Source organism: Cydia splendana, chromosome 22 (assembly GCF_910591565.1).
Source record: "Cydia splendana chromosome 22, ilCydSple1.2, whole genome shotgun sequence".
NCBI lineage: Eukaryota > Metazoa > Arthropoda > Insecta > Lepidoptera > Tortricidae > Cydia > Cydia splendana.
This window is the reverse complement of record NC_085981.1, coordinates 12146846-12166248: the sequence shown is the minus strand read 5'-3', so window position 1 is coordinate 12166248 and position 19403 is coordinate 12146846. Positions and strand designations below refer to the sequence as shown.

The 19403-nt window shown below is 36.3% G+C and overlaps 2 protein-coding genes across 2 annotated transcripts in view; one reads left to right on the top strand and one right to left on the bottom strand.

The window, feature by feature from the left end:
• Nucleotides 1–19403, bottom strand: part of LOC134801432 (calsyntenin-1) — a 344316-nt gene that overhangs the window by 245347 nt on the left and 79566 nt on the right. The window lies entirely within an intron of this gene.
• Nucleotides 8330–9666, top strand: LOC134801428 (keratin, type I cytoskeletal 9-like). The gene is made up of 3 exons (XM_063773981.1): nt 8330–8437; nt 8908–9165; nt 9440–9666. The coding sequence occupies exons 1-3, from the start codon at nt 8381–8383 to the stop codon at nt 9587–9589; spliced, it is 465 nt and encodes a 154-aa protein (XP_063630051.1). The 5' UTR covers nt 8330–8380; the 3' UTR covers nt 9590–9666.

The window sequence follows — 19403 nt, the reverse complement described above, 5'->3', positions numbered from 1 at the left end:
AATATCTTCATGGCTCAGCTCCCTTTCCTACGAGGACATAGAAGAACTTCTAAAAGTTGATAAATAACCACTTTTTCTTTTCACATACACAAACACATACATTTATATATATACACACACACACACACACACGCACACATTCACTAGCAAGAATTAACTTGATTGAGTCGCATGCTGATGGATAAGTTTAAATTTTATCTAGGTTAATTTATTTTTTTATTATAATTTAAGATAGTTTTACAATTGTTTGTGTCTTAATTCATTTATTGTAAAAATGTAAAAATAATTTCTGTTAGTAAGTATTTCCCCTTCCTTGGCTTTAAGTTTCAATTGTATAAACTCACTTGAGTCTGGGTTACCTACGAGACAGGCTGAGCCTAGTGTAGGAACCAGAGCAACCTGATATAATATACTTCTTAGCTGAGGTACCTACACTTTGTCAATTGTACATAATTAGGATAATCTTAGCACCCCTGAAAATGTTTTTGTGTATTACCTACAATAAATTTTTTTGTATTTTTTTTTTTTTTTTTTTTTTTTGTACCATTATAAATTATAATACTACAAAAACAGTGCTAGGATCAAAGTCTCTCGTTGCGGTTTACACGCACACAGTATAGCGTTTTACACGGCGCCCGCCGCACACAATGATAAAAAACCTCGTCGTCGCCGTTGAAAATGTGCGGAGCCGACCGACACACGTCCTGCCTCTACAAGCTCTGCCGCGGCACTGAGCTGGCGCAGCGCGCGTCATCGGTAATATAGAGTAGTTTTCAAAAAATTGCCAAAAAATTATAGTAGAATTTCATAAACACTTATGTATACCAACAGTATAAGCAAACGTTGCAGATTGCTTGAGTATGAAAATGACTTCGATATTAAGTAGATTTTCGTAGGAATTGACACTTGTTTCGGAGAGAAAATCGAGTTCGTTTTACTTTGATTTTCTCTTTCTCAAAGGTATGTAGGAAAAATATAGTTTGATATGCCTAAAGTACAGGGTATTAGTAATACAAAATAGCCAGGTTTAGCAGAGTAAAATTCTCAACATTTCCAAATAAGAGCTCGCCATTCAGTGCTTCACGGGGTTTTTCGGAAACGACCATCAGAAAAAAAATCATTACTAATTTAATAAGTCCTTTTTCTAATATTTACAACGATATTTATAAAGATAAGAAGACGCTTTTACTGGAACAAGTACTCATTGTTTCTAATAATGAGCGCAAAGTCCTGAATTTCGTCGACTAGTATCATCAATTTTGCATTATTTCGACTTTTCTTGTAAGAGCGCTCTTAATATTTTCAACGGATGGACCGATTTCGATGCGTGAAAGCGAGGTTCCTTGCGGTGGTTTTTAGTTATGTTTGTTAGAAATCGATCCAGCAGTTTGAAAAGTATCAGCTTTTCAAAATTTTTACTTTAATAGTTATTAGTTGTTTTAATTTTCATTGAAAAACTCGAGATCAAAGTCCTCTCGCTTTTTAAACCCTAGAATTACATTAAGCTGTCTCCGCTATCGGATGGCCCTTAATCGAATCCCAAGAATTCCTAGCTATCACCGACCTGCACCTCGTTTATCAGAGAAAATCCACTTTTCTTAAACGAGCTGTGGACACTTTGTTACAGGGCTTTATTTTAAAAGCAGTTTATAAAAATACATATTTTTTAACAAGGTTAATAAACTTTAATGCTAGGTTGATGTGAGCACTTGTTTCTATCGACCTCGCGTATGCTTGGCCGTCTATATCATACTCAATAGATACACTTATCTATGTCTATGTCACTCCTTAAAGGGGCTCACTGATAACTATATTTAATTACACAAACGGGTCTACCGCGATATAATTTCATTGTTTTTACCTTTAATTCCGACGTTTGTGTAATTAAATATGTGTACAAAACGCGAGAGTTTAAAGTGTTATATTTCACTGATAACTAGTTAGCCGGACGATATCAGCCTGTCAGTTCAACGCAAAATTTGACAGCTATGAACAACTGACAGGCTGATATCGTAGTGTCGAACTGGTAATCAGTGGGCTCCTTAATTTAGAGACACGAACCCAGCCGCCGCCATACAAACGATGTTACGTTCTCATTTTAAAACGACATTCGGAAATAACACGAACGAACATTCAAGCAACATTTTCTATGTCTGGTAATAGTTTTTATAACTAGAAATTGTTATACAAACATAATAGAGCGAGTAAACGTTTTACATACAAAGTTTCTACTCGTTTGTAACACAATTTTTAGTTCCCTTTTGTTTTCAAACAAAAATGTACTAAATATGGCAACAATTGAGCATTTTTTAGTTCCAAATTTCTACTATTTTATGTCGCACTCGTTGTTATTGTGTGTTGTTGTTTTATGTAGATCATAGATGCTGCTTAAATAATCTGTTAAGATGCACTAGGCCTGAATGATGATTATTATGTCAAAACAAGACACTCGCCACACCCAGCCAGGGGCATGCCTGCTACGGACTAGCCGGCATACCAGGCCCCAATTTCACCACGGTGACAGTTGTAAAATCACTGTTGCTGACGTCACAGGCATCCATGGGCTACGGTTACCACTTACCGCGGGCGGGCCGTATTCCTGTTTGCCACCATCATTGTATTATTAAAAAAAACTATATTATATCGAAAAAAAACAGATATTTTTTTTGTGAAGTTTCTGACAATTGTCAAGATTTAGAAGAATTGTAGGTAATTCTTGACAGGTAATGAGTTATATGTCGGAATTTCGTGACAATTGTAGTGTTTCTTGTGACAACCCAACTAACATTGGGCGCTAAATTTAAGGGTTACAAGAGATTTATATAAGCGCCTATTTACTCTTTAGGTGTTGTTAGTACTCTAAAAATAGGAGTTATAGCCGGCTATAACCCCGTTTTAACCCCGGATTGGGCACAAATTTTATCACCGTAAGATTTATAACAGTGCTACAGTAGGGTTAGGGGATAAAAAAAGAGACATAAGAGCGGTATAGTGGAGCTACAATAGTGTTAATTAATTCTTTAGGAGCTATATGGGTTGCATATAGGTGACTACAAACTGTTGTAGTAGAAGAGCGCTAAAGTAGTGCTGTAATAGCGTTGATTAACAACTTAGGATTTAAAAGGGTGCCAAATAAGCGACTACTAACTGTTTGAGTAGTAGTGTAGAGCTATATAGATGATACTTTCAGCTTTAGATGGTATATTAGCATTTAAAGTCAATATTTGTAACACTCAAGAAGGTAATTGCACATTTTTTCCTTAGCCCTGACTGCTTTGGTTGCAGATGTTTCCATTTTGTATTATTATTTGTAAGCTTGCACTGTGACAGCTTGAAGTGAAATGTAATGGCGGATAAATAAAAGCAAATAATTATTTTAGTTCACCGATGCCGGTGTTATCTGCGGATTTATGATGGCGAAATTAATTACACTGTCAATAACTATATGTATTACTAACAAAATTTTAAAGGGCCTCTGATCCTTTGCATATTTATCTGAATATAATATTTTTTAAATTGTGGTCCACCGTATTTAATTTTCGCAAAATTACACAATATACGTGAAGTCCGGTTTTAAATACAACAATACTAACATTATGTATATATTGAGTAAAATTATCGATTTTTATTAAGTATTTACGTTCTAATTAACAGTTTTTGTTTTGCTTATTGATTCATCGGTCATATTAACATGGCGCTATAGGCTTAGGTTGTAAGTAAGACTCTAATAACACTATAAGATGTACTAAGGTATTGAATAACGCCCGTCTGCGACTACATGATCTATAAAAGTGACTCATAACTTCTCTTTTCGACTGTAAGTGAGACAAGAGAGTTAAGAAGCGATTGCGAGTAACGGAGCTATAAAAGAGTTTTTATCGCCTGTTTAGAACCTTAAGTGAAAATTGCAGCTGCTTATTACTCATATAGATGTTAAGGTGGTAGAATTCACTTTGAGCTATAACACTAGCTGCTTAAGATCCATTATAGCGGCCAAAACGGCTACTGTGGATCTTAAAGCTATACATGGACTTCTTAAAGACCTTGATGTCACCAGAGCCTGTAAGCTTAGAGTATATAGCTATTCTCCAGCCGTTATATGTCTTTAGGTGATAAAATAGGTGCTAAGTGTCGCCTAATTGTTTGTTGGGAATTGTCATAAACTTAGCAAGAGAAATATCTGTTTTTTTCCGATATAATAAAGTTTTTTTTAATAAAACAATGATGGTGGCAAACAGGAATACGGCCCGCCCGATGGTAAGCGGTAACCGTAGCCCATGGATGCCTGTGACGTCAGCAACAGTGATGTTTTACAATTGTCGCACCTGTCACCGTGGTGAAATTGGAGCCAGGGGACGAAATTTTGTGCACTATAATTGCGTTTAATTTGAGTATCGGAAGAACTTAAGTAATCGAATCCCGTAAATTCCTAGAATCCCGAGATTGTCTTGCTGTAGCTTGTTTATCAGAGAAAATCCACTTTGCTCTAACGAGGTGGACACTTCGTTATGGTGCCGTGTCACGGGAAATCGGTTTAAATAACGGTTGTGTGCAATTGCACTTTTTGGTGCTCACTTATCAAAAATAGGTAAGTATATCGAAATAGTTCGATTGTTAGTTTTAAATCTCGACGGTAATAATAACGAACGCAGTAAGCAATCGATAAACACAAAACTTAACTAAACATGCTCCAAAACAAAACTTACTCGGGCTTAAAAAAGTATTTCTCTGCCAAACAGCTGTTTATATACATAATTCCTAATAATGGTCACATTTATGCTATATAATTAAATAAAATTTATTTAACAAGGGTATAGGCCATCTTATCGCTAAAAAAATGACTTCCAGATAACCTTGGCGCAAAAAAAAGACAGAGCTCTGCAGTACTTATTGATCTTTGAATCTACACGAAAAGAAATGCTGTGCCCAAGTGGTGTTAAGACTAATTTATTGTGCTGCAGCATTGTTGTCGACTGAATTGGTGCAGCAAATGTCAAAAATCCAGGCATCAAAATTTATTTAGATTTTTCCTGTAGCAATGCAGTTAGCAGCAATAAATGCTGCACAGCAATGCTGCTGATAATGCTGATTCTTTTTCAATTTCAATTTCTTTAATGTTAAAATAACACATGTCAAACAAAATCACAATAACAATACAAAATATACATCTAACACTAAACACTACACTAAAAACACTAACACTAAATTAAAAACACATAACCAGATCCAGGATAGAAGAAAAAATAACAGTAATAACAAATAGAAATGACAAAAAAAAACAATCATTAAAACTTATACATGCAGTCTAAATCCGAATGTTACCTGAATGAAAGCCCGTATTTCTCAACTAACTATAATGTTCATTCATTAGCAAGTTGAAAACACTTCAGTGTACACGAAATTAATAACACGGCTATAATTAACTCGAGATTGCTGTTATGTTTGAAAATTAATAACGAACTTATTGCATTCTTGTTGTAATTGTATTTACAGGGAGCAGAGCTGGAAGAGATCCCTCTTAGGGATAAGTTCGCCCTTGTACTATATTTACGTTCTATCTGATGTATACCTGTATTCCACTCTTCCGTACAATAAAGTGTTACTTACTTACTTACTTACTGAACTTGCGAGCTTTAAAGGGGCCCACAGATTACCAGTACGCCAGACGATATAAGCCTGTTAATCGCAAAAGGTGACAGTTCCGAACAACTGACAGGCTGATATCGTCCGGCGAACTGCTGGTAATCTGCGGGCCCCTATAATTTATTTTAGTAATTTACATTTCTTTTCTTGCATTAATAGCCCTGGCTAGAGGCACCTATTTAATAAATCGGTAATCTGTTCAAACTACAGATAATTGATAACTTAATACCACGAACGAGTCATTTTAAGGAAAACTGCATTTACTTATATAAGTATGTGTTAAAAAAAATCTCCAAACTGATAACATTATAGTCAAACCGCTGCTCAATAATACTTTGACGCATCGTTTGCGCAGTTAAATGTATGATGTTGCTATAAGAATTTATTTTTCAATAAAATGTAAGGAATTTAATGGTATTGTAAAACTTGAGGGTCTTGCATTTTTTTACAATTTCCATTTAAGTATAAATACTTAACTACAATTTGTTATACAATTCAACACGTGTCATTATCCCAATTAAGTACTTAAATATCTCGCACTACTTCTGTGTATCAACAAGATTTAGAAAAAACTGGTTTATTACAATCGCCATCAATAGAGGGGTGTTCAGATATTTGTGAGCACCTTGGCCGCTCCGATATATCCGATGGCGACTGCACAAGCCATTCCTAACACCATATTAAAGTAAACAACAGGCATGAGGTAACCACATGCGAAACCAGAAACTACAACCGTAAACAAACTCGTCCAAAATTACCACGGCGATATTGACCGTGAAATCACAAATAGTTTTCTGGTAATTTAACTAACTGGTAACAGGCTTTCAATTCTTATACAAATAGAGTTAGACCAAGATAAGTCTGCCACGATTTGATAGCACACAAAGTTTGCAACCATTTTGATAGCATACGCAGTGCAAGTGTTATTTACGCGTCATAATTTTGACTTTCATAGAAGTTTGACTTTATGCTATCAAAATGGTTACAGACTTTTCTCTAACTCTTTATAACAAACTGGATTCAGGTAGCATAAGCTTAGAGCATTAAACTCACCGGAGAAGATACGCGCATAAATTTATTTCTGAAAAAGTCTGCTGTTTTCGGCGCGGGGCAGATACACATTAACAATTATAGAAACACCCTTATATATATATAAATATATATTATACGTGTTTAAACACAACATCAAACATTTATTCAGCAATAAGGCCACAGGGACACTTTTACATGTAAAATTTTTACAAGCAATAAAACAACTTATTTACCGATTACTTAAAACAATGTCCTTCTGCTGTAGAAAAAAAAAATCACTATTCAGCTTTGCTGTGGTACTGATATAACTGTAAGAAAACTATGTCGATACTACATGTATTCACAGATAGACCGTATTTCCAATCGAACAATTGGTTTGAAAAAATAAATAAACTCGCATGCTAAAATGAATGCAGAAATGTAAAAAATTCTAACCTAGGTATACGACACGGGAAAAATGTTCCACAGAGAACATTTATACCTTTTTGTTAAATCATTAAACCATTTCGTTATGACACAGTTTAAACTGACTTGTAATTAATAAACGAAGTAACCTTGGTAAAAGTTAGCCCTTCTGTTCGTACTACAAATAAAATATACTTAATCATTCTTATTTTTAAACAATTAAATACTTATTGGAAAATATCCTGTGATAAAGTAAATTTCTCTTTGAAAACGCCCCAAGCAGATAGATAAAACTCGATTAATTTAATAAAAAATATTATTAAGCTAAAAAATAGTTTACAGAAATATTATTATATTACTAAGTTTGCCAACTTCTAAATTGACTAGTCTGTGAGTACACAAATCCTAATTATCTATTAGTTTAGTTGTTTTCACTGACTGTACACAAAACAAATTGTACGGTTAACGATGAGACGATGACCGACAATTTCACAACATTTAGAAATTAATTTCTATATTGACGTGCCGCAGTGGCCGTAACAATATATGCTGTAACAATATATGTTTTACCTACTGTTGCTTTTAAAATAACAAAAAAAGGGGAATAGATAATTTACCCAATTTCCTGAATAGCAGGCCGGGTAATAAGACACAATAAGAGAAATGGACTATTATCCATTTTCTCGTCCTTATTAAATAAATGATTTACCTATATTTTCTTAACATATAATGTGATCGGATTGGCAGAGGTATATACTAAAACCAAAAGGACTTTTCTATAAGGAAAATACAATACTTACATATTGTACAGACAAAAATGTATACAGTAATCACTATTTCACAGAACACAACACAAAACGATAACAACATTTACGCACAAAAAGATACGAAAAACAACACACTGATATTACTGCGAATCGACTAATACGGTTTTAAAACAAGGTATTTTGTTTGTTTTCAATAGATGCATTTAAAAATACCATTTTACGGGCAGCAATGTGTTAATCCCCTGATCCGCCTTTCTATAATGACTCGTGGAAACCTTTTTGTTTGATAAAAATCAATAATAGGGTTCACTGGAATCCCCAACGAAAACAAAAAACCCAGCAATGATGTTAAGATAACAACAATACATTTAAAGCCTATTAGACAATACCCAAAGTCTATTGTAGTAATTAAGTAGCAATGAAGGGAAACGTGTTATTAGCAGGCAAATCTGAGAAACAATTAGAGATATTAATACTGTTAAATACGTAGAGTCATTAGATAATGCTGGAGATAGTTATAAAAGAATAGGCGGATGCGTTCAGGTCATCATTTCGTTGTGTGCTGTCGAAGGAGAACCATGATGTTCCTGGTAAGTTACACTTATATTTAACTAACCCAAGAAATTACTTCCAGATCTGTTTTCAGATTGTGATCAGATTTATTTTGAATAAAATCTTAAATATTATGCTTCTTTAAACGATGTAGTCCATGCTTAGGCTCTTGATTAAGTAGTTTATTTAAGAAATTTTATTGATTAAACTGTTAAGTGTATTAATGTATTGTTTTCTTGGCATCAAAACAAAATACAACATTTTAGATCATACGTTTTATTTCGTAAGCCACTAATCTGACTCTTTATGGCTGGTGTACCTCAGGGGTGTCTCCTGGGACCATTTTTTTGTGACAATGAAAGTAGTTATTTAAATAGCTTCAACAGAAATGTAGTGTAATATCCGTAATATGGTATACTAGTAGTTTCTCGTCAAAATTTAGTGGCTATAATTTTCTACTGAGTATAAAAGATATCGTGCTATTCTCAATTTTCGTCGTTTATTTCAGCTGCTCACCGTAGCCTGCGCAGTGGCCGTCTCAGCCGTGCCCTTTGCCCCCATCCCGCCATACGGCGGCGGCATGGGCTTGGGCATGGGCATGGGAATGCCCATAGGCGGCGGGCTGGGCATGGGTGGTGTCGGTGGCGGCCAGTACGGCGGTGGTCAGCAGTTTGGTGGGGGCAGCTCCGGGTTCGGAGGTGGTTCTTCGATGGGAGGCGGACAGCAAGGATTCCAGCAAGGTGGACAACAAAGCAGCTTCCATCAGGTAATTTACGATTATTTCGTTCATGGTAGGGCCCAGGTATCGAGAACCTCAAAGGGTCTGATATTACAATGACATATTGGAAAACATGTCTAATCTCTTCAAAAGTCCAATACCTAAAAACAAAAGTCATCAAAACAAAAATATGTCCAAAAATTATACACATGACAAGGATAGCAAATAGCACATCCAATAGGCGCATCAGGATGTAACCCCTTTATCAGAAATCGAATCCACGAAAGGCTTTTTTTTTTTTAATAAACCTTATTATTTCCAGGTAACATCAGCCCAGCAGTCATCTGGTGGAGCCTCAGGCGGGTCCTCCGGCTTCGGATCCCAGCAGGGCGGCGGTGGCTTCAACAACTACGGACAGGGGGCATCCGGCTTCGGGGGAAGCGGTTTCGGCAATTCACTAGTCGGAAAGTAGATGATGATGATGGCTGAATTTCCAATGAAGATTTTCTACCAGATTTCAAGGATTTCGTGAGGCAAGGAAAAAATGCTATTAATATTGGAGAACAGAAATGCAGAAACAACCACTGGCCATAAAGTTTGTGAATGTTACAGATAACTAAACTACTCTTCAGAAGGGTTCAAATGTAATTGTCAAATATTTAGGTTGGAAATTCACTTTATTTGTAAAAAATGTTAGGGAACGAATCAATAAAGTATTATTTATACATTTAGTTATTTCACTGAATTCCTGAACTGAACGAACATGTATTTATTCTAAGAACAAAAGTAGGTTTAGTTTTTGCCTAAGTTAATTAACCACTTAATAATTCAACGTTATTATACCGAGGCATAATAATATCAAATGTTAACTTCGTTATTCATGGAACGTTTCAGCTAGTAATAAAATCATAATATTCAATATTACTAATCATTTGTAGAAATACTGCTACGAAATACGGTATAAGTCAATTGAGCTTTGGAATTATTTGAGTTACAATTAACTATTTTGCAAGAGCCATTCGCTGCAAATAGTAAAGGATAATAAAGGATTATTATTCGTTATCATAATTATTATTCAAAGGAGAATTCACAACCGAATAGAAAAGGTTATTCACAGAAAACTATCGCAAGTTTTAATTGCGTATTTTTCATAAATAATGCAATTTTTTATTATATAAATAAAAAGTAAACAGAATCATAAATCTAGAGATAAATAATGAATGAACAACGAAATAAAATGGCAAGTTGCGTTGCCGAGGTTTGACTCGAAAGGAAATTATGTCACAGAATAAATAATAGTACTATTTAGGTACAGAAGACTCACTCTCTAACGAAACGCGTCTGTTACGATCAGCACAGATATGGCCGCTAAGTGGCGACAGCGCCACGCGCGGCTTATGGCTTTCCCCAAAATTGGTGTGGAACGGATGTACTTTTAGCTACCTGTAGCAAAGCGACGAAATCGCGGAGTGAGCCACGCCTGATTATGTGAAGAAATGTATGTAATTATACATTTACATTTATAACGCAGAAGCAATATTATTTTTAGCTTATCCTCCTAAGTCCCTGCGTACAATTTTTTGTACATATACCAATATCTACATATTTTGAACTTTTATTGTGTAACTAAGGGTTCCAATTTCAAAAACAAAACAATTGCTTCTGGGTCTCAGGAGGTTATGTAAAATCGATCAAGATTAGTTTTCAAATTACGCATAAGTTTATTGAAAGAATAAAATTTGAGGTTAATATGTATTTCTATTTTACAAAAAAATCTTGCAGAAAAAAAGCCGAAATCGAAGTACAAACAATACGTGAACATTTCGACAACAACTTCGTTACGAGTTCAGACTGTTTCAAAGCGAACTCCTTTCGTGAAATTAAAAAAGTCCAATTTGTTTGTGAGTGGGTTGGAGGACTCTCCTAACTTACTGCTCCTTATGGAATAAGTACCTGGAATAAAGAAGTTTTATTAGAATTATGTCACAATTATTTAAGGAAAATTTCATACACGTGTTATACATGTTAGGCATAATTTATATCATAATCCAAAGTCAACGAAACATGAACTCGAACTTAGCAACGACATGAAAGCAATATACAATTCAGAAATGTCAAATGAGTCTGTCTTACATTGTACATGGCGTTCGAAATTAGACGTCACGTGTATACGTTTCTTAATTTAATTGTAATAAAATTCATTTATTATTAAAACGTAATATATTATGTAATACGTATCAAAACTTTAAGTTTGGTGATTTCGAAGCCTTGTATTTCGTTGCATCCGTCATACCGATACATTTCTTCTTTTCGATCGGCATTTGTCGATGTACGATTGACATCTTGGCTAGGAGCCCAGATTTTTAATTTTCTACCCACTTAGATTAACACTGATTTAAACTTTCACGATTATTAAACATTATTATTAAAATTACACAACGGGGCTTAATCGCGTATTTAAGTTTTAAGATTTACCTCCGACGTTTCGAGGACGGCGTTGTCCCCGTGGTCTCGAATATCGTTAGTGTTGTGTGTCGACAGAGACCACGGGGACAACGCCGTCCTCGAAACGTCGGAGGTAAATCTTAAAACTTAAATACGTGATTAAGCCCCGTTGTGTAATTTTAATAGCACTTAGATTAAATTAAATTTGTGTCGTGTGTTGTAAATATATTTACTCAGCTACCCATATCTAACTAAATTGTCACAGACAAGTTTGAACCGAACAATGCGTGTGAATCACCAACCTTCAACTCACAAGTATGGGCACAATGATGTCATGCGACTCTTGACCGACTTTGAATGGCTGATTTATTTTCAAACTCTTCGGAGGCAAATATACGTACGGCCCCGCCTGGTCAGGGCCGGATTTTCGCCTAGGCCCACAAGGGGCTAGGGGTCCAGGCAACCTAGCAATGGTTTTGCGATGGAGACGGGGAGCCCCCTAAATTCTAACTGCCATCAATAGGTCTATAAATACGGCCCTGGGCCTGGTAGTAATGTCAACGTGGTAAAATAGGAGCCAGGACGGGCTGATGTCATGTGACTTGACTGACTTAGCAGTAGCGTCACGTTCATAGAACTCCATACCCACCAGCTTGCCTGTTTTCGGATAACTGAGCCGGTTATTTTAAGTGTGGAAGAATCATGGTAAGTCAACTACTTATTTATCATTTTCTACTTTTGCTGACAACCCCATAAAGTAAAATAAATAGTTCGAAACTGCGATTACACGAACTACAAGAACTTACATGCAATTTTCGAGACATGCTAACTACAGAGTACAATGCATTTAGTCGATCGACCAAATACCGCAATGTAACAAAATCGCATGCAATTTCTTGATCCGTCTAAATGGGGCTTAAAAACCATCTTTTCATTTTCTTATTTATAATATCCCAAGAGAATTATAATAGGGGATGAAATATGACCCCATTTTTACTGAAAACCCTTACCCGTCAAAACAAATTCCAACAAAAAATTACAACATTAACTAGGCGTACTCATTTAAAGTTTAATGTTTCACCTTCACCCGAATGCCGTAACAAATAATTTTCGACGTGTTTTGAACCTTATAGCAATGAGTTAAGGTATAGGAATAGAAGCGTGTGCTGTTAATAGGTATTCGGGCCGCGTATTTACGTACACTAGATTATGTTTCGGGGAACCATTGACCCTTTTACTCCTGGAGTTTTAATAGAGCACATTGCGTCGTGTAAACGTTAGTAAATATTTATATTTACGTTCGACAACGAAGAATAAGGCTAAGCGTATGCTGTGACGCAGGTGACGCAGTTCACGCAGAACAGATTTTGTAAAGTATAGAACGTCCTTTAGATACGCACACTGCAGCGCAAGGACGTTCCATACTTTACAACATCTGCTCTGCGCTGCGCTGCGTGAACTGCGTCGCTTGCGTCTCAGCATACGCTTAGCCTAAAGGTGACTGATTACCAGTTCGCCGGACGATATCAGCCTGTCAGTTAAACGCAAAATTTGACAGCTCCGAACAATTGACAGGCAGATATCGTCCGGCGGACTGGTAATCTGTGGGCCCCTTAAAGGTGACATTTGGATAAAAGGTGGCGTTACTGCCGCGGCGTAGGCGCGGGCCCTGTCATTGTCAATCTCCTTGATCTGACTTACTTACTTGGCTGGCGCGATGACCCAACCCAAAATGAGTCTTGGCCTCCAACCATGAATCTAGTATTAAAACTGGATCTGGCGTGAGGGTGGGGAGTAGTGACCGAACAGGATAGTCTTATGTATCTTTCAGTAGGAGTAGCAGCGAAATAGCTATTATTGTTTGTCCTTGTCACAGTCTCACATTTTATTTGTTCCCCACCGTTTGTTTAGTATGGATTATGGTGGCATGGCATTTGCGTATGTTTTGTCCCTCACGGAGGCACGCGTATACCACTTCTATACGATCCTACCTTCTATGCCTCCAACAGAGTGGAGGCCCTCCACTCTATCCGAGCCAAGCGGTGTGCTCTTGTGTTGGAGGCCAAGACTCATTTTGGGTCATCGCGCCAGCCAAGTAAGTAAATCAGGCAGATCTCCGTGAGCTCGGCGTCGGCGAAAGCTGACGTGATACCGCTTCTTAATCTAACTATGTTTAGTTAATTGTGTTCACATAAGCCTTTAACTTAACTATAATACTAGGAATTCCACTATTCTAGAGCTAAACCACTCCTAGGCCTTCAGTTCCCTTTCACTTGTGTAATATTAGTTGCACTTGCAGTGAACTCATGCATACATTAATGCATAAAACCGTTGCAATGCAATAAGAATAAATAAGACAGATTTGCAAATGGTTAATAAAATAACTAATGTTCATAATTAATAACTTTTATTTCACGGATGAGTTACATTTGTTTTTATGATTTAGAATTTACTTTACATTTAATTATTTTTGAAGATTTTGCCTTCGAAAACCGGGATATGGTTATGTTAACACATTCACTGCCCCCAATGCACATATGCGTTCATCGTCATACAAGTTTGTTCCTAGGCCACGCCCCCTGGCAGTGAATGCGTTAATATCGAATTAAATAGCATTGTTTGAGGAGTAAGCGATCCACCGATTTAATACCAAGAACATTATCTCTAACATACTATGTTTCGATAATTCACAGTATATTGAAGACTTACTTATTACATATTATTAAGCACATGATATTATGTAACTTATACATATAAAGCCACACGCAAGGCAAGTATATAGAATTATATCCTTCATGAAGCCAATAATCCGTCTTGCGGTTCAAGGCCTGAATACATATAATATGTTAGCACTAGCTCGCTAATGACATGTATAATCCCCGCGGAATGTCTGGCGACAATGAGAACAAGGCCTAACTTTTCCTAACTTATATATACAACATCGGTGTATACCTATGTCGGAGACCGATCGTAATATCAGCATTAAACCATGCAAGACAGGCAGGATAGTTTCGTAAGGTTGCTTCAGATGCCCGAAGGGCAAACTGTCCAGAAATAGGAGTCCCGCGTAGCGGGGCTTCGTCGACTCAGGGAACGAAACAATGATTTTCACGTTTCACGGTATGTCTAGGAATTTATGATCTAGCGGATATTAAGATCGCGCGCCGACATATACATAATATATTGGTATTATATGAAACAGAGCTAATCGATTCAACTACATTAATATTTGATCGCACGGAGCCCGACAGACATGTCAGCGGCGCGACTGAAATAAACCACCCAGACTGCCTTTGTTCACAGGCAGGTAACTGAAATAGGGCTGATTTCTTACTGTGAATGTATGTACGAAATGTGATTCACGGAAATACACTGATAAAATATAAATAAACATATTTTAGCCCTTTGAATTATTAAATAAGTGTTTGGCAGAAATTTCATTTTTGGAATAAGCTTTTATCGCTGACTGTACTTTTCTTTCCACAGGCAACTAATATAGTAAACGCAAACACAATTAGTTTGCATTGTTTTATTAAGCGGGCCACTCACACACCTCCCGCAGGGGCAATATTGGAATTGGACCCTTAATTAAGCCGATGGTCCTGGGTTCGAATCCCAGTAAGGGCATTTATTTGTGTGATGAACACTAATATTTGTTCCTGAGTCATGGTTGTTTTCTATGTATATAAGTATGTATTTATCTATACAAGTATGTATATCGTCGCCTAGTACCCATAGTACAAGCTTTGCTTAGTTTGGGGCTAGGTTTGATCTGTGTAAGATGTCCCCTAATATTTATTTATTTATTTATTTATTTAATTGCCTCCATAATTGTGATGTGTGTAGAGAAGCAGGGGCAATTTTTAGATTGGGCCTGCAGCAGGGCGGCAGGGGCGCAAGACCTTCCTAGCTCCCTAGATTGTATCTACCGCCCTGCTAGGTTGTTACATGTGTAGTACGATTGGGGCAATTCCAGTTAGTTCATTGGCGACTACCGAACCAAACGGAGGTCACTTGTCACAATGAATAAAGAACGTGAAATTTGGACACGGATAATAGATGTACACTCTAAAAAATGAAGACCAACTAAGAGCAGTTTTCTTTTAGTTGACGTTAAGTTAATTACAACAATAACGATCTTATATAAATCAAAGAAAGCTGATTACTTAAAACAATAAGTGTATCTGTGATTGAACTAATAAAGTAGGTATGTTATTAATCCTAACAATTGTATACTTTGCATCTATTATTAACTTGTTGGCATAATTATGTAACGTAGGTTAATTCAATCCTTAACAAATTAATTAAAACAGATAAATATGTTAATAGTTATGAACATTTTAATAGTTTATTTGATTATTTTGTCTTTGTTGATTTACATAAGATTTGGTAGTTCAATCAACTAAACATACAATATTTAGAACAACGAAGATAAAACATTCAATCCCATTATGTTCAAATTATTGTATTAATTACGAAACTAATATTCCATTCTACTAAGAATTATTTGTTAAATCGATTTTCTTAATAATTAAATTAAATAATCGGTTAATCCGATCAATCAAGAGATAAGCGGGGGGAGCGCCTGTACACCCGCTCTCCGCCCCGCCCGCGCCCCTCTCGCGGCGTGTGCCACCGTGCGAGCGAGCAGTCGAGTCTCAGTAGCATGCAGTTGCGTTAAGCTCATTCAATTACTTATTCCTCTGGAAAAACCTGGTGTGTACAAAGTTGAGTGCAGTTGTGGTAGTTCGCACATTGGGCAGACCAAACGCATTATTGCCTGCAGAATTAAAGAACACATCGCTGCGGTCAAGAACAATCGGGTACAATAATCACTGGATCGAGTTGCATAGTCCCAAGGTCATTTCGACACCACTATATACCAAGATTGGTAAGAGAAGCCATTGAAATTCACAAATATAAAAATTTCAATCGTGAAGATCGGGTTTTAAACTGTCAAATGTGTGGAATCCTGTGATTTGTTTGTCTAAAAATAACCAGTGAAATCCGAATCAAACTCGCGCAGTGACACTGTGAGTGTAGTGTACTTTCAAAATGTTTAAATTAATAAATAACATCTTATTATAATATTTTTTTGTTTTATTTATTTACCCCTTTTCATAAAACTTTACGGGCCTGATTTAGTTTAATTATGTTTTATCCCTTTCTTTGTTGTTATATTTTATTAACTACTTATTCGTTTAAATTTGATAAATTTCCTTTGTGCTAGTTTTTATACGCGCCGTGCTGAATAAATGCTGGTCCTCGTACTCGTATTATACTCAAGGCATTAGTCTTAAATACTAAGTAGGTAATACAGATTACAGATTTATTCCAGATTTTTTTGAGGATCGGCCTAGACCGGTATGGCTTCACATTTCACAAGCACGCCTCCTCCCGTGTTTGTAAAGCTAAACCGGTTTAGGCCGATCGCCAAAAAGATCTGAAATAAATGTATATCTTAGTATTTAAGACTAATGCCTTGAGTATAACAACGAGGACCATCAGCATTATTCAGCACGGCGCGTAAAAAAACTAGAGATCTGAAAGAAATGTATTAGCATGTATTAGTAAATGAGACAAAGTAAGTCATAGTACAATTGAACAAGAATGGTATTGTACTAAACAAGCTTCATAGTTGAAATGATTAAACAATTAAGATTCAAATTGAACAATATCTTAGTTCAGGCTAATAAAATGCATAAGTCGGTGTAATCATGTTCTTAGTTGATCTTATTTGGGTCAAATAGTTAATACAGTAATTCTTCATGTTAACATTGATTTAAATCTTAGTTGAAATGATTAAACAATAGATTCAAATTGACCAATATCTTAGTTCAGGCTAATAAGGTGCATAAGTCGGTGTAATCATGTTCTTAGTTGAACTTATTTGGGTCAAATAGTTAATACAGTAATTCTTCATGTTAACATTGATTTACTTCTTAGTTAAACTAACTTGTTTGTTTTAGTTGTTACAGTTACGTATCATGATAATAATTATCAAGCCCTTATAGTAGTAGGGCTTACGGCGATATTTACATCGAAAGCTGCATTTTTGGCAGAAAGCAAGCCGCTTTGCCCAGTGATACTAGGGACCAATCTGAATGATTTCATCCGAGGAAACACAAATTTCATTCACTGGAATTCAAGATGGCGGACCTTTTCCAAAATGGCGGCTGCAATATTTAAAAAAATTATAGACACAAAACGGCTGCACCGATTTTAATGATTGATATATCGATCAATTCGTATTGACACTTGTAATCGAATAAAAAATATGGCATTTAAGAAATTAAAGATGGCGGCCGAATATTAAGAAAATTGTGTTTTTTTTCTTTAATTTTTTTCCTTCTAATGAAAATAACAACTAAATATTCTATATTATGATCAATCACATATTCTTTCATTTAAATGAAACCTGATAATATTATCTGCAAAATAAAAAAATAATCTTAACAATCCGTTGAGTAGTTTTTGAACTATACGCATTTCAAAAAGCGCGTAACTGCCGTTCGAAACGGCCCGCTCGCGCGGCTCGCGTCAAAACTGAGAACTTTGATGATTTAAAGGTAAAAAAAGAACTGAAAACATATTTACTTTATTTATTGAGCTATAAATAAATAAATAAATTGTATTTCTGCTTATTATTTGTGACCATCACGGGAAAAGGTATAGCGGCTGGCGCTTACGTCGCTTAGCACCGCAATAGTATTGGAGCGGCGTTAATATAATAATAGCGTAAGCGCCATCCGCCCTAAGGTACCTATACCAGTGGGTTCAAATTTATTCCTCTCCATCATCTTTGCCCGATGTGGTTGAACTGAAAGAAAAGAAAATTCATATGAAATCAGATCAAAATATACCTAAATATAATTAAATTAAATATATAGAGATGAACTACGCCAAACTGTCCCGCCCCTCCAATACTATTTCTATGTGTGTTATGTGTGTAGTATTGAAATAGTAATGGAGGGCGGGACAGTTTGGCGTGGTTTATCTATAAGTACCTTTTGTTTTTGCAAGTGCAGCATTGCACTGTGCAGGGTAGACGTGTCGGAACACGTGCAGCGCATTGTTTCGCAGCCTTTTTTACAGCCGCAATGGTCCAGGTATGATAATTCACGCCACATCGCCCTAGCATCAGACCATTGCGATTCCCAACTGCCATTAGATGACTTCCACCCCAAGAGGATGGCAATGGCACAGATGCATCATCAAGAATAAGGGCATATCACTCCATAAGTGGCCTGCTTGATATGTGAGACTGTTTATGTAATGCTGCCGATGTTGGTGGGATGCTGGTTACCAATTTATTTTTAGTAGTAAATAGCTCCTTGCGTACCAAGTTGTCCGACGAATGTGATATTTGTGGGTCATATAAGTAACAGGTGAACTTTTCCAGCACAGCCATGATTTCTTCAGGAAGGCTTTGTAATGGCTGCGATATTTCTTTCAAAGTTGGTGTAACTTCAGGGTGTAACAACCACGTTTTGAAGCAAGACTTCTTTCCTTTTGTATGGAAGTAAGAAGTAGTGTCACACCCTGTAGAGGCGTTCACGCCACGAAGAGCGATTGATCTGTCAGGACCCAAAGTATTTGCTATTTATGAACACCGATATAACGGCGTTTATTTGCAGTCCCAGTTATTAGCCATAACTCTTGCAGGCCACTATCAATTGAAGATTGATGATATGATATCAATAACACCAAAACATCTGTATCGGAAGTTCTAATCAAAATACGCCTAATTCCCTGTTCTGCCTGATCTTTTGCGTGAAGTACGATGCGGCCATCAGCTTCTTCTGCATGTGTTCCTATTCATAAGATCAGGCAGAACAGGA